The 14,717-nt window shown below is 48.2% G+C and overlaps 1 protein-coding gene across 1 annotated transcript; it reads right to left on the minus strand.

The window, feature by feature from the left end:
- Positions 1–1,057: 1,057 nt before the first annotated feature.
- CIMIP5 (ciliary microtubule inner protein 5) lies at positions 1,058–14,559 on the minus strand. The gene is made up of 3 exons (XM_031008299.3): positions 14,089–14,559; positions 7,138–7,177; positions 1,058–3,820 (listed from the first exon to the last, which is right to left on the minus strand). Exons 1-3 carry the CDS (start codon positions 14,343–14,345, stop codon positions 3,629–3,631), a joined length of 489 nt encoding a protein of 162 aa, XP_030864159.1. The 5' UTR covers positions 14,346–14,559; the 3' UTR covers positions 1,058–3,628.
- Between the last annotated feature and the right edge of the window lie 158 nt (positions 14,560–14,717).

Raw genomic sequence — 14,717 nt, forward strand, 5'->3', positions numbered from 1 at the left:
TGGCGTGATGACAGGTCATTGCAGAGTACAGAAAGCAGTTCTGCATGCAGAAGCTGTCAGTGTGCCTGCATGGTTCTGTTGGGCCCTTGCACCCTTGTGATGTGCCATGAGAAAAACATGCCCCAGGAGGCTTTCAGTCCAAGAGAATGAGAGACATGCACAAAAAACTTGAACCTAACCTGAAGTGTGGAGGCAAGTCTAGCCAAGCCCAGCCAAAATCAGCTGAGCCCCAGCTACATGCAGACCTGTGAGCAAGGAAGGGGGTGTTTTGTTACACAGCATTATCACAGCTGACTAATGCACTCTGTAAAAGAACTCAAACCCCTTTCTTCTTCAGTACTCCCTGAATGCTCAAAGAAGAGAATCCTGGAGCTGGAGAGGCCCTTAAATCTGTCTTCTTCCCTCCCCCGCCATTTTATAACTGTGGAGACTGAGGCCTGGAGGGGGGAAGGCAGCAGGGAGAAGTCACACATGAGATGGATCCTGGCTCTTCACTAGTTGTGAGACCCTGACCAGATTGAATGAAGTGTTCGGCTTAGTTTCCAAACCTCTCAAATGGTGACAATTCTAATACGTGCAAGAGACACAATGTGGGTAATGTGCCAAGCCCAGAGTCTGTGCCTATACGTTGCATTGTCTGTAAGTGGCTGTGCTTCCAGGAGTGGCAGAACCGGCGCAGGTCCCTGGCCCTCCTCACTGCCCTCCAGGGCACTCAGTGATTCCCTCCCCTCTGCACAGGCCTGACCACCTGCAGCCATCCTTAACCTTGACTTTTCTTGTGCCTCTCCCTCCCTCAAATGGAAATCTTCTTTGAGTGTGAGAATAATATAAGGCAGGCTCAGGGCAAAAACGTAGATTGGGTCTTTAAGGAGCCTCCAGCATCTTTGTACCCACCCAGCCCAAGGACGAGCACTTGACCTTCATGGGATGCAGCCAGGATGTGACCAGGACCCCTGGCTGTCCTGGCCACTGACCTTTACCCAGCTGATGATCTCAGAGTGGAGAGGGAGCCCAGCTTCCATGTCAGACACTGAGAAAGAAGGCGGTGGCCTCCAGATCCAAGTAGGAAGGGTTGGGCCTCTTCCTGGCCAAGTCACACTGGGCCTGGTCTGCTCCATCACACAGTCGCTCAGGGCCAGGGTATGGCATGAAACGCAGGGACTGTTGCATGGAAATAACGTGTCCTGTCCGTGTAACTCCTGGAAACACCGATGATCTATTCTTGATGGTAGTAGGGATCCCAGAGACTGGAAAAATCAGTTTTCCCTTTCTCAAGAATCAAGAGACTTTCTTTAAGCAGAAAAATCCTGTAATTGGCTAAATTTGGGGGAATCAATTCATTGAGGATTAAAGGGGACCCATATAGCATAATGCTTAAGTATATAGTCCTTGGAGCCAGACTCAACTGCTGAGTCTGAACCCCAGCTTCACCACTTGCCAGCTGTGTGACCTTGGGCAAGTGACTTAACCTCTCTGTGCTTTAGTTGCCTCATTTATAGGAGTATCTATCTCATAGGGTTGCTGAGAGGATTAAATGAGCTAATACATGCAAATAACAGTGACATTTAGCTACTGCCGAATAAGACCCAAGCAAGCATCAAAGACAGAGCAGTCATTTCAGCCCCTGCCCCATTTTTCTCTCTTTTCAGGAGGCCACGGCTGGGGTCCTGCAGAGAACACTGGGCTTCAAGCTTGACGCCTGGCATTAATGTATGTTCGGGATTTTATTTCACCTCTCTGAATCTCAGGTTTTGCCTGTATTAAATGAATATGAAATCCCTGCCTGTTGATTCTCTTGGGTTGTTGAGAAAATAAATTTAAAATGCTTTACCCTAGAAGTGTGGGCTATTGTTTTTGTTTTGGCCAGTTTTTGTTTATTTTGTTTGTGTGTCAGTGTGGGTGTAGGGAGATTCTGCTCCACGAGCTCACTCAGGGCTCCAGGCTTGGGCCTGACATGCTCCCTCCATCTTGTGCCCCTCTCTTCCCTGCATCCTCCAAGTCCTCTCCCTTCTTCAGCTGATGGGGAAAGGAGAACAAGCCAATACCTGGAGTGTCTCATGGACCAGGCCTGGAAGGGAGACCTAGGGTTTTTGCTCCCATTCCACTGGCCATGGCTCTGTCACATGCTCCACCCAAACCAAGGGAAAACACAGCCTGGCAGAGCACCTGGGAAGAAGAGGAGAATGCGGATGTCTGAAAGAATGAATCCATTTGTGTTTTAACCAACAAAGAGGAACTAAGCCTTTTCTGCATTTTTTTGCTTAAATATAAAGGTTGTGATATAATCACAAGGGTCCTTAAAAGGTGGAGGAAGTGAAACCAGATGCCTGTAATCCCAGTGCTTTGGGAGGCCAAGATGGGAGGATCATTTGAGCCTGAAAGTTCAAGACCAGCCTGGTCAACATAGTGAGACCCTATCTCTACATAAAATTTTAAAAATTAGCCAGGCATGGCCGGGCGCAGTGGCTCACACCTGTAATCCCAGCACTTTGGGAGGCTGAGGCAGGCGGATCACCTGAAGTTGGGAGTTTGAGACCAGCCTGACCAACATGGAGAAACCCCGTCTCTACTAAAAATACAAAAAATTAGCCAGGCATGGCGGCACATGCCTGTAATCCCAGCTACTCAGGAGGCAGAAGCAGGAGAATTGCCTGGACCTAGGAGGCGGAGGTTGCGGTGCGCCAAGATCACACTGTTGCACTCCAGCCTAGGCGACAGTGTGAGACTCTGTCTGGAATTAAAAAAAAAAAAAAATTAGCCAGGCATGTTGCCATGTGTCTGTATCCCTAGCGACTTGGGAGGCTGAGGTGGGAGGATTGCTTGAGCCCGGGAGTTCAAGGCTACAATAAGTTATAATTGCGTCACTGCCCTCTAGCCTGGGTGACAGAGTAAGACACTGTCTCTAAAAAAAAAAAAAAAAAGAGAGAGAGAGAGAAAGAAAAGATGAAGGAGTGAGGCAGGAGAGAGCAAGCGATAGAGACTGATTTGAAGATGCTAGGACGCGGGCTTCAAAGACGGAGTAAGGAGCTGCCAGCTAAGGAATACAGGCTGCCTTGAGAAACTGGAAAAAATGTGGAAATAGATTCTTCCCCAGATCCTCCTAAAAGAGCACAGCTCTGCAACATGTCACCCATGTCAGAGTTGTGATCTTCAGAGCTGTAAGATGATACATTTGTGTTGTTTTAAGCTATGCATTTTGTGGTCACTTGTCACAGCAGCTGCAAGGAGTGAACACACTGAATCGCAGGAGGGGAGACGGAGGCACAGAGTGTTGCAGCAGCCAGCTCAAGGTCCCACAGCTCATCAGGGTCACAAGCTGGATTTGAACCCAGGCATTCAGTGCTCCTGACCACAATGTAGGGTCCCTTTCGTGGGGCACCCATGAGTTCCCAAGCTGGAAGGGCTGGAGATTGTACGGCCGTGGACCAGTTACTGAGTCCTCTGAATCTCATGTGTCAAAAGTGTGTAAGAGTGACCCCATGGAGCCCCCCGGAAGAGTGTCCTGCAGCTTACAGACAGTGCAGACCCAAGCTGCCTTGTGTGGGGAGCTGACCGGTGCTGTTGTGGGCTGGGTCTCTTGTCCCCACCCACACCCACCTGGGGAAGGCCAGCCCAGCCCTCCTTGCTCCTAGATGGGCTGCATCTCGTCCTCCAGCTTCTTCTTCCGGGCCCCTTCTGTGAAGAAGAAGTCCATGCGGATGAGAGTCTGTCCCAGGGGCGTGTCCAGCCTGCTGCCCACAACCTGGTTCGTGGAACTGGGAACTGTGTCCGAAAAGAGAGGCACATGGTCTGGCAACTTCTCAGGCTCCTTCTTGTTGCCCTGAGGAGAGGGGACAGCTCGGGTCACATAGAGCGTGGAAAAAGGAGGACCTTAGAATGGGAGAAAACAGAGCAGAGAGCAGGTGCCTCTCTGTGTGAAGCATCTCCAGGTGATTCAATCCTGGTTTGGACTTGGGATCTCCCAAGAGTGACCCGATGCCACAGCCTCTGCCAAGCTTGTCCCTCCTCTTCCTCCACTTCCCCTTCCCCAGGTGCCTCCCAGATCCCTTAACTTTTATGCTGCAACCTGCAGAGATCAAGGGAAGGATCAGGTCTTATTCCCCTTTCTATCCCCAGGACTAAGATGCCACTTTACATCTGGTGGGAGGTTTTGACTTTTTTTTTTTTTTTGTAAATTTGTACTTGAGAGTATAACATTCACACAGAAAATGCACAAGCCATCACTGTCCAGCTTGACAAATGTTCACAAAGTGAAGATGCCCATGTGCCCAACCAGATCAAGGGGTATGATCCCCTCCCCCGCCTCCTTTCAGCCCCTCAGCCCCTGTCTCTGCTCCCAAGGCAACCTGACCTTGACCTCTAATGCCACGCATTAGCTTTGCCTGGTTTTGAACTTAACATTAGTGGAATCGTGGCTCTTCTGTCTGGCTTCTTTCTCTCAACATTATGTGTGTGAGATTCATTCAGCTTTTGAGTGTGGCTGCCGTTCATTCATTCTCAGTGCTGTACGTTACTCCATGGTGTGAACTGTGTGAATATCACACAAGTTATTCACCTATATCACCACTGATCACACTTGGGTTGATTCTAGTTTGGGGCTTTTATGAGTAGTGCTGTTTTGGCCATATGTGAACATGCGTTTGGGTAAACTCTGTAACGGATGCATGCATGAATGAATGACTAAACGTAATCTGACGGCCAGGCACTGTGGCTCTTGCCTTTAATCCTGGCACTTTGAGAAGGCTTGGCAGAAAGATTCAGACCAGCCTGGGCAACATGGTGAGATCCCGTCTCTACAAAAAAATACAAAAATTAGTTGGGTGTGGTGGCACGTGCATGTAGCCCCAGCTACTCAGGAGGCTGAGGTGGGAGGATCACTAGAGCCCAGGAGGTTGAGGCTGCAGTGAGCCATGATCATGCTACTTCACTCTAGCCTGGGCAACAGAGTGAGACCATATCTCAAAAAAAAAAAAAAAAATCTGACAAGTGGGAAAACATCCTCAGCTCTTCCTGCCCCTGTTTAGGGTTACCTTTCTGCTACCCTGTGTCTAACAGAAGTGACATGACCTGTCAAGTAAGGAGATCATGGTTTTCACCTGGCAAAGTCCATGCCGAGGTGGCTCCACCCTTTGGCCATGATGCAGATTTCAGTAGTCAGGTTGCTATCACGTAGCCCTTAGCAGGGAGAGACTCTTACAGGCTGGAAGCCCAGACCAGATGCACAGGTCGGGATATCAGGTCCCATGAGCTGAATTTTCCCTCCAGAATAGACAGCAACAAGTCCAGCAGGTCCACAATGCAGGCATTAAAACTTTCCTCAACCTGGCAGGGTCCAGGTAAGCATGGCCACCCCCTCGAGTGACTTTCCACATTGCTCATCTTCCAGGTTGGTTCTTTGACCATCTTTTTTTTTTTTTTTTGAGACTGAATTTTGCTCTTGTTGCCCAGGCTGGAGTGCAATGGCGTGATCTCTGCTCACTGCAACCTCTGCCTCCCAGGTTCAAGCTATTCTCCTGCCTCAGCCTCCCGAGTAGCTGGAATTACAGGCATGCGCCAGCACACCCGGCTAATTTTTGTATTTTTAGTAGAGATGGGGTTTCTCCATGTTGGTCAGGCTGGTCTTGAACTCCCAGCCTCAGGTGATCCACCTGCCTCGGCCTCCCAAAGTGTTGAGATTACAGGCGTGAGCCACCGCATCCAGCTGATCATCCTTTTTATAGTGAGATCCATCTTTCCATTCATTCATTCATCCAGCATGAACTGAATGTTCACTCTTTTATGGTCTCTGGGGGATGGGGCAAATGCTAGGGTTGTGATAGAGTGCAGTGATGAATTCATATTCATCTTTTCTCTTTTTAAAAAATAATGTTATTTTTGTAGAGACAGGGTCTCCCTATGTTGCCCAGGCTGGTCTTGAACTCATGGGTCCAGGTGATCCTCCTACCTCAGCCTCCCCAAGTACAGGCATGGGCCACCATTCCTGGCCTCATCCTTTCTCTTAAGAAGTTCACAGCTGGTGAAATTGGGCATTGCAGTATTACATTACATGGAATACCAAAATAACGGGTGAGATATGCTGGTGAATCAAAGGAAGGAGTGATCTGGTCAAGCCTGCCCAGGAAGGTGAGATTCCCCAGAAGAGGGGGCACTAGAGCAGGGTCTTGAAGAGTGAATAGCAGTCCATCAGGCTGACCAGGTGGAAGGACATTCCAGCAGGGGACGAGCACGCCCAAAGGCATAGATAAAAGAGTGTTGTGGGGGCTGGGTGTGGTGGCTCATGCCTGTAATCCCAGCACTTTGGGAGGCCGAGGCAGTTGGCTAACTGAGGTCAGGAGTTCGAGACCAGCCTGGCTAACATAGTGAAACCCCCTCTCTACTAAAAATACAAATATTAGCCAGGCATGGTGGTGTGCACCTATAATCTCAGCTACTCAGGAGGCTGAGGCAGGAGAATCACTAGAATCCAGGAGGTGGAGGTTGCAGTGAGCCAAGATTGCACCACTGCACTCCAGCCTGGGCGACAGAGCGAGACTCCATCTCAAAAAAAAAAAAAAAAAAAAAAAAAGTGTGTTGTGGGGTCTGTGTGGGGTGGGTCATGAGGCTGGGGAGATAGATGGTTTAGATCACAGGAGGCTTTGTAAGCCACCTGAAAATTTCAGACTTACTGAAGCATTTTAATCAGGGGAGCTACATGGCCAGTTCTGCCGTTTAGGGAAATTAGTCTGGTGGCAAAGTGGAGGATGGATTGGAGGTGGTGATACCAGAGTCAGGGAATTTGTTTACAAACTATTTTTACCCAATCTCATTGTCCTTCTCGGGCACGCCACACAGATATGACTACACATTGCTGCCATCCTCAATCAGGGGAGACATTTCAGCAACAGATGCCTGTCATTTCCAATTGGTTCATCTTAATAAAATTAAGAAACACTGAGGGAAACACATTTCTAAATGCTTCATGTAACTGTTTTCTATCCAATGGACCCTGCATTCCTTGAAACAAGAGTGTATTTGACTCATCGCTGCACATCCAGCATCTGGTGTAGAGTAGATCTTCAATAAATGTTACTTGGATGATGGAAAGAATGAGTAATATTCAATTGCAAGTATGTTTGGCAGGAACATATTTTACCTTACCATTGGGTCATAGTCTTTCAGGAAACTCCAGTTCTGAATCCTGGAAAGGAAAAACATGTTGGCTGTGTGAGTTCCTTCCAGGACATTTTTACCAATGACTTTCACTGTGTCAAGTCAATGCAACAATGTATCACATGGAAGAACTATATAATTTTTTTTTTTTTTTTCTGAGACGGAGGCTCACTCTGTCACCCAGGCTGGAGTGCCGTGGCACAATCTCGGCTCACTGCAAGCTCCGCCTCCCGGGTTCATGCCATTCTCCTGCCTCAGCCTCCCGAGTAGCTGGGACTACAGGCGCCCGCCACTGCGCCTGACTAATTTTTTGTATTTTTAGTAGAGATGGGGTTTCACCATGGTCTCGATCTCCTGACCTCGTGATCCGCCCGCCTCGGCCTCCCAAAGTGCTGGGATTACAGGCGTGAGCCACCGCGCCCAGCCTTTTTTTTTTTTTTTGAGAGGGAGTCTCGCTCTGTCACCTAGGCTGAAGTGCAGTGGCACAATCTCAGCTCACTGCAACCTCTGCCTCCCAGGTTCAAGCAATTCTCCTGTCTCAGCCTTCCAAGTAGCTGGGACTACAGCTGCATGCCTCCACACCCGGCTAATTTTTGTATTATTAGTGTAGATGGGGTTTCACCATATTGGTCAGGCTGGTCTTGAATTCCTGACCTCAGGTGGTCCACCCACCTCGGCCTCCCAAAGTGCTGGGATTACAGGCATGAGCCACTGTGCCCAGCCAGAACAAAATAATTTTTAAGAGAAACAAATGCCAAGTGTCAAGCAGGTATTTATGGTGTATCCTACCAAAGGAACAAACATTTCAATTTCCAATGACTTTTCCTAGAACGACAAATATGATGTCACTATGGTGGGGCTGCCTAAGGAAAGCAAAGGCTACCATCTCGCCCTGCCTCTGTGCATTTCAGAAGGCTACAGTAGGCAAGCATTCTCTGAAGAAAAAAGTTTTCACATCCCCAAACCTTTGTAACTTTCCAATGTGAGTGACAGAGGAAGGCTAGGGAGAGGTAGGAAAAGGGAGGGACCATAAGGATAGTATTACCTTGCACTGGCCATTTAGTTTTATTTGAATCTAATCTTAAAAAGTCAAACAATTCTACAAAACATAATAAAAACAGCCTTCTCTGTCCCCATCCTCACAGCCCCTGAGCCCCACATCCTAGAGTCAAACCTTTGCCAGCCTTTTAGCTGTTTCTTCAGGCCTTTGCATCCATATTTTGAAATAATAGGATTCTACTGCTGTATTACGCCATTCTTGCCTTGCTATAAATAATACCTGAGACTGGGTAATTTATAAAGAAGGTGTAGGACAGGTGCGGTGGCTCACGCCTGTAATCCCAGCACTTTGGGAAGCTAAGGTGGGTGGATCACTTGAGGTCAGGAGTTCGAGACCAGCCTGGCCAACATGGTGAAACCCTATCTCCACCAAAAATACAAAAATTAGCCGGGCATGGTGGCGGGCGCCTGTAATACCAGCTACTAGGGAGGCTGAGGCAGGAGAATCGCTTGAGCCCAGGAGGTGGAGGTTACAGTGAGCAGAGATCAAGCCACTGCACTCCAGCCTGGGTGACAGAGTGAGACTCTGTCTCAAAAAATAAAAATAAATAAAAATAAAAATAAAAAAAAGAAGGTGTAATTGGCTAACAGTTCCACAGGCTGTACAGGAAGCAGGATGCTGGCATCTGCTTAGCTTCTGGGGTGGTCTCAGGAAACTTACAATCATGGTGGAAGGCAAAATGGCAGCAGGCAGGTCACATGGCCAGAGCAGGAGCAAAGGAGAGAGAAGGGAAGTGCCACACACTTTAAAAGAACCAGATCTGGTGAGAACTCACTACTGTGAGGACAGTACCATGGGGATGGTATAAACCATTTATGAGAAGCCACCCGCATGATCCAATCGCCTTCCACCGGGCCCCACCTCCAAAACTGGGGATTACTATTCAACATGCGATTTGGGTGGGGACACAGATCCACACCATATCCACTGCTGTTTCTTAATATTTTTTAAAATTTAAACTTATCTATCGACTTTCTATTATGGGAGATGAAGAGTTATCATTCTTACCCCTGCCCTTCCCCTTGTTCTTTCAAAATCATTATAGATCTCAGTTAAATTGATATGTATCGTTTTGATTCTTATGATTATGTAAATGTTATCCCCTGGTGAACTAAGGAGTGCAATATACCCCAATTCTGTTCTTGTACAACCTTGTGTTCTTTCTAGAGCTAATAGAGAAATTACATTTCCTCCCAATTTTATTTAGGCTTCTATGTACTGATCATTGATTTCACATGCTCCAACAAAACTGAAAAGTCCCTCTCAATACTATTTTCTACACAGTCATGTGCATCAGATAATAAACATTCCTTTAAAACCTTTCTGCCGGGCGTGGTGGCTCACGCCTGTAATCCCAGCACTCTGGGAGGCCGAGGCAGGCGGATCACGAGGTCAGGAGATCGAGACCATCCTGGCTAACACGGTGAAACCTCGTCTCTACTAAAAATACAAAAATTAGCCGGGCGTGGTGGCGGGCACCTGTAGTCCCAGCTACTTGGGAGGCTGAGGCAGGAGAATGGCGTGAACCCGGGAGGCGGAGCTTGCAGTGAGCCGAGATGGCGCCACTGCACTCCAGCCTGGGTGACAGAGCAAGACTCCGTCTCAAAATAAAGAAAGAAATAAAATAAAACCTTTCTTAGACACCTCCTCAGAAGCCCCGTATCCTCCTGCTCCCACTGGCCTAGCCATGCCTCAAGATCACAGGCTGGTCCTTTCCTTCACCAACACACTGGCATCCCCCTCTTTGGGAATTCCATGTCTTACTTTCTTGTTAATGCACCTGTTTTTGTGGAGCACCTACTCCAATATCTGTGGACTCATGCATTTCTTTGGTTCTGGAAAATTCTCACTTACTTTCTCTTTAGACATTCTCTCTCCCATTCTCTCCTCTGGGAGTTTTGATTAAAGATAGGTTGGGCCTTCTTGTTCAGTTTCTCTACGTTTTTAATTCGTCATTTGTGTTTTCTGTCTTGATTTTCTGAATAATTTCTCCTGTCTTGAGTTTATGAAGTCTCACTTCAGTTATGTCTTATATTTCAACTTTATATATTTTTATTTCTACAAGTTCTTTTTGTTTTTTGTTTTTTTTGAGATGGAGTCTCACTCTGTCGCCCAGGCTGGAGTGCAGTGGCACAATCTCGGCTGATTGCAGCCTCTGCCTGCCGGGTTCAAGCAATTCTCCCTGCGTCAGCCTCCTGAGTAGCTGGGATTACAGGTGCACACTACCATGCCTGGCTAATTTTTGTGTTTTTAGTAGAGATGGGGTTTCACCATGTTGGCCAGGCTAGTCTCGAACTCCTGACTTCAGGTGATCTGCCCACCTCAGCTTCCCAAAGTGCTGGGATTATAGGTGTGAGCCATTGTGCCCGACCTCTTGTTTCATTTTTATAAGCAGGCTACTAGAAAATTTAAGCTATGTGTGTGGCTCACATTGTATTTCCGTTGGGCAGCACTGCCTTACACATTCCTCTTTGGGCTTTCCAGGCCTTGCAAAACTCTTTCCCCTTGGTCTTTATGCCTCCTTGTGCCCCTGGCTTTCTTCCCTGGTGTTTCCTGGCAGCGTCTCTGCCCTTCTAGTAAATGTTACAAGTTCTGTCCTGCATCCTCGCCTCTTCTGATCCACTGTGCTCTTCCAGAGAGAGCTTATTCACATCGCTGGGGCCAATGCCCACCCGTTTCCTTCTAAAATTGAGATAGAATTCACATTCCATAAGATTCACCTTTTAAAGGACACAATTCAATGACTTTTAATATATTCATGGAGTTGGGCAACCATCACCACTTTCTGACTCCAGAACATTTCATCACCCCCAAAACACCTGTGTCCATTCGCAGTCAGTCCTCATCCTTCAAAACACCTGTGTCCATTCGCAGTCAGTCCTCATCCTCCCCTTCTGGATGGGTTTTTAATGCGCAACTCCTGACTCTCACACTCAACTACCTCCTGGGCAGCTCCATCTAGACGTGGTTCAGGCATTTAAAACTCACCAGAACTCAGCATCTTCATCATTTTCTTCTCCTCGTTATTAATTATTCAAGCTGAGACCTGTCATCCTTTACTCCTTCCTCACCTTTCCTCCCACATTTACTCAGTTTGTAAATATTTTCTGTCATTCTGTAAGTTGCCTTTTCACTGTTAATTGTTGTCTTTGCTGTGCAGAAGTTTTCACATGCAAAAGAATGAAATTGGATCCTTTCTAACATGATACATACCAATCCAGTCAAAAACATAGGAAGAAGCTTCATGACATTGGTCTTGGCAATTATTCCATGGATATGCCACACAAAGGACAGGCAACAAAAGCAGATAGATGGGATTACATCAAACTCAAAAACTTCTGAAGAGCAAAGGAAACAAGCAATGAAGTGAAAAGGCAACACACAGAATGGGAGACAATATTTACAGATCATATTTCTGATAAGGAGTTAATTTCCAAAATACATAAGGAACTTCTACAACTTAGTAGCACCAAACCAAATAACCCAATTGAAAAAATGGGTTAAGGACTTGAATAGACATTTCTCCAAAGAAGATAAATAAATGGCCAATAAATATATTAAAAGATGATCAATGTCACTCATCATCAGAGAAATGCAAATCAAAACCACAATGAGGTCAAACACGGTGGCTCACACCTGTAGTCCCAGCACTTTGAGAGGCTGAGGCACATGGATCATCTGTGGTCAGGAGTTCAAGACCAGCCTGGCCAGAACTTGCAGTGAGCTGAGATCACCCCACTGCACTCCAGCCTGGGCAACAGAGTGAGACTCTGTCAAAAAAAAAAAACACCAAAAAACCCCCAAAAAAACCAGCCTGGCCAACATGGTAAAAACCTGTCTCTACTAAAAATACAAAAATTAGCCAGGCATGGTGGAGGGCACCTGTAATCCCAGCTACTCAGGAGGCTGAGGCAGGAGAATTGCTTGAACACAGGAGGCAGAGGTTGCAATGAGCCGAGATCACGCCACTTCACTCCAGCCTGGGTGACAGTGCGAGACTTCGTCTTACAACAAAACAAAACAAAAAATCACAATGAGATACCACGTCACACCTATTAGGATGGCTGTTATCGAAAAACAAAAGACAATCAATGAGTGTTGGCCAGCATGTGGAGAAACTGGAATGCTGAGATACTGCTGATGGGAATGCGAAATGGTGCCACTGCTATGCAAAAGACAATGGAGGTTCCTCAAAAAATTACAAATAGAGGTACCGTATAATCCTGCAATCCCTCCGATATGGTTTGAATGTTTGTTCTCTCCAAATCTCATACTGAAATGTGATCCCTAGTGTTGAAGATAGGGCCTAGTGGGAGGTGTTTGGGTCACGAATGGCTTGGTGCCTTCCTTGCGGTAATGAATGAGTTCTTGCTCTATTAGTTCACAGGAGACAGCTGGTTGTTAAAAAGAACCTGACACCTCCTCTCTCTCTGTCTCTCTCTCTCTCTCTCTCTCTCTCTCGGTCCCTCTTACCATGTGACATGCCTGCTCCTCCTTCACCTTCTGCCATTATTGTAAGATTCCTGAGGCCCTTACCAGAAGCCAAGTGGATTCCAGGACTATGCTCGTACAGCCTGCAGAACTGTGAGCCAAATAAACCTCTTTATAAATTACCCAGCCTCAGGTGTTCCTTGACAGCAATGCAAAATGGACTAAGATATCCATTTTTGAGAATTTCTCCAAAAGAACTGAAATCACTCCCATGTCCATTGTAGCACTACACATAATAGTCAAATGTGGAAGCAACCTAAAAGTCCATCGACAAATGAATAAAGAAACTGCACACATATATACATTCATCCTTAAAATGGGAGGAAATTCTGCGACATGCGACAAGATGGATGAACCTAGAGGACAGGATGCTAAGCTAACAAGACAGACATGGAAAGTCAAATATTGCACAATTCCACTTCTATGAGGCACTGAAAATAGACTCCTGGAAGCAAAGACTAGAATGGTGGGTGCCAGAGGCTGGGAGGAGGGGGAATGGGGCGTTGCTAATCAACGGGTATGAAGTTTCAGTGGCGCAAGATGAATGCATCCTAGAATCTATCAGGCTGCTCACTTAAAAATGTAATCGAGATCATGCCATGTTCCCGCTTAAAATCCTGGATGGTGTCTCCTTTGGAAAAAATGCATCCAGACTTTTACAAGGGCTGGGGTGGCCCCCGCTGCTCCCCCTCATCCTGTGGCCTTCCTCACTCCCTGTGCCTCAGCTACACGAATTCTTTGTTTTGTTTTTTAGATACATCCAACTCTTGGCTCCTTCTCCTATTTCATGTCTCAGCTTAAATGTCTCCTCCTCAGAGAGGCCTTCAGCCGGCTCTGCCCCCGACCCTGAACTGTTTCTTTCTTACCGCTGGTCACACTTCATACAGATTTGTACTTGTTTGCTTCTCTGCTTGCTTTTTGGCTGCCCTGTCCTGAGTATGAAGGCTCGGTGGAGCCATGGCCAGGTCTGTCTAGTCCCTCGTTGCAGTCTGGTCTCCTTTCAGAGCGGCTCATGGGTATTTTTGGTTGAATGAATGCATGAAGGAGCATCCTTTCCCCGAGTCAGGTCAGACGGCCAGCTCCTCTAACCCAGACTAGGCCAGCAGGCTCCAGCTCAAGGGATTACCGGCCTCGTCGCAGTCGGAATGAACGAGGTGGGGCTGCTCTGACCCAGCGGCATCTGGTCCTGGCTTCCATCTTCCTCGCTTCTTAGGCTCAGGCTCGGGTCTGGCTCTGGGCTGGGCTGGTGACCCACCTCCCCCCGGGCATGCCATGCCCTCTGTCCCTCAGCCGGGTCATTTGCCCTCCCATCTCCCTTTCTCCAAAACCTTCCCCAACTTGCAGTCAAGCTGCGGAGTCAGGGTGGAAAAGGGAGGGCAGGGACTCACCAGCGCTGCTGGCCCCGCCGCTCGGCCTCCAGGAGCTCCCGCCACAGCTGGTCCTGCTGCACGCCATCGCAGGCAGCTCCCTGAGCCACCCGCTGCGCCTTCAGAGCCTGGGGGGCCTGGCAGCCACCAGCAAGACCCCTGCTGGCCATAGGGCCACCCCGGGCAGCTGGGGAGACCGAGGCTGGCGGCCTGGTGGGGGGCAATCGGTACCCAGCTGATGTGGTTCTCTGGAGCCCAGGGGTGGGGTGGCTCCCCATGGGTGCAAGTGTGTGTGTGTGTGTGCTTGTGTCAGAGAGAGAGAGAGACCTGTCCTGAGCTCAGCTCAAACCTCCTCCTGGAACACTCTGTCCCTCCTAACCCTGGGAGAGCCTGGGCAGGGTCCTTCTCACTGTCCCTTTAGGCCTCGAGCTCAGAGTGGCCGATGGGGACAGGGCTCTCCGGGCTGGGGTGAGCATTTGAGCCCAGTTTCGTTTTGAACTCCCGCCTGTGTTGACTGTTGTCCTGGGAACGGGCAGCTCCTAGGAAAGGGGCGGGCCCCGTGTGTGTGTGTGATCTGAGCCCTAGGGCTGGGGGGCAGAGAGTTCCCGACTAGATGCCACGCCCAGTTCAGCAGCCCCCTACCCCGAGGC

The sequence above is a fragment of the Gorilla gorilla genome, chromosome 12 (genome assembly GCF_029281585.2).
Source record: "Gorilla gorilla gorilla isolate KB3781 chromosome 12, NHGRI_mGorGor1-v2.1_pri, whole genome shotgun sequence".
Classification (NCBI taxonomy): Eukaryota; Metazoa; Chordata; class Mammalia; order Primates; family Hominidae; genus Gorilla; species Gorilla gorilla.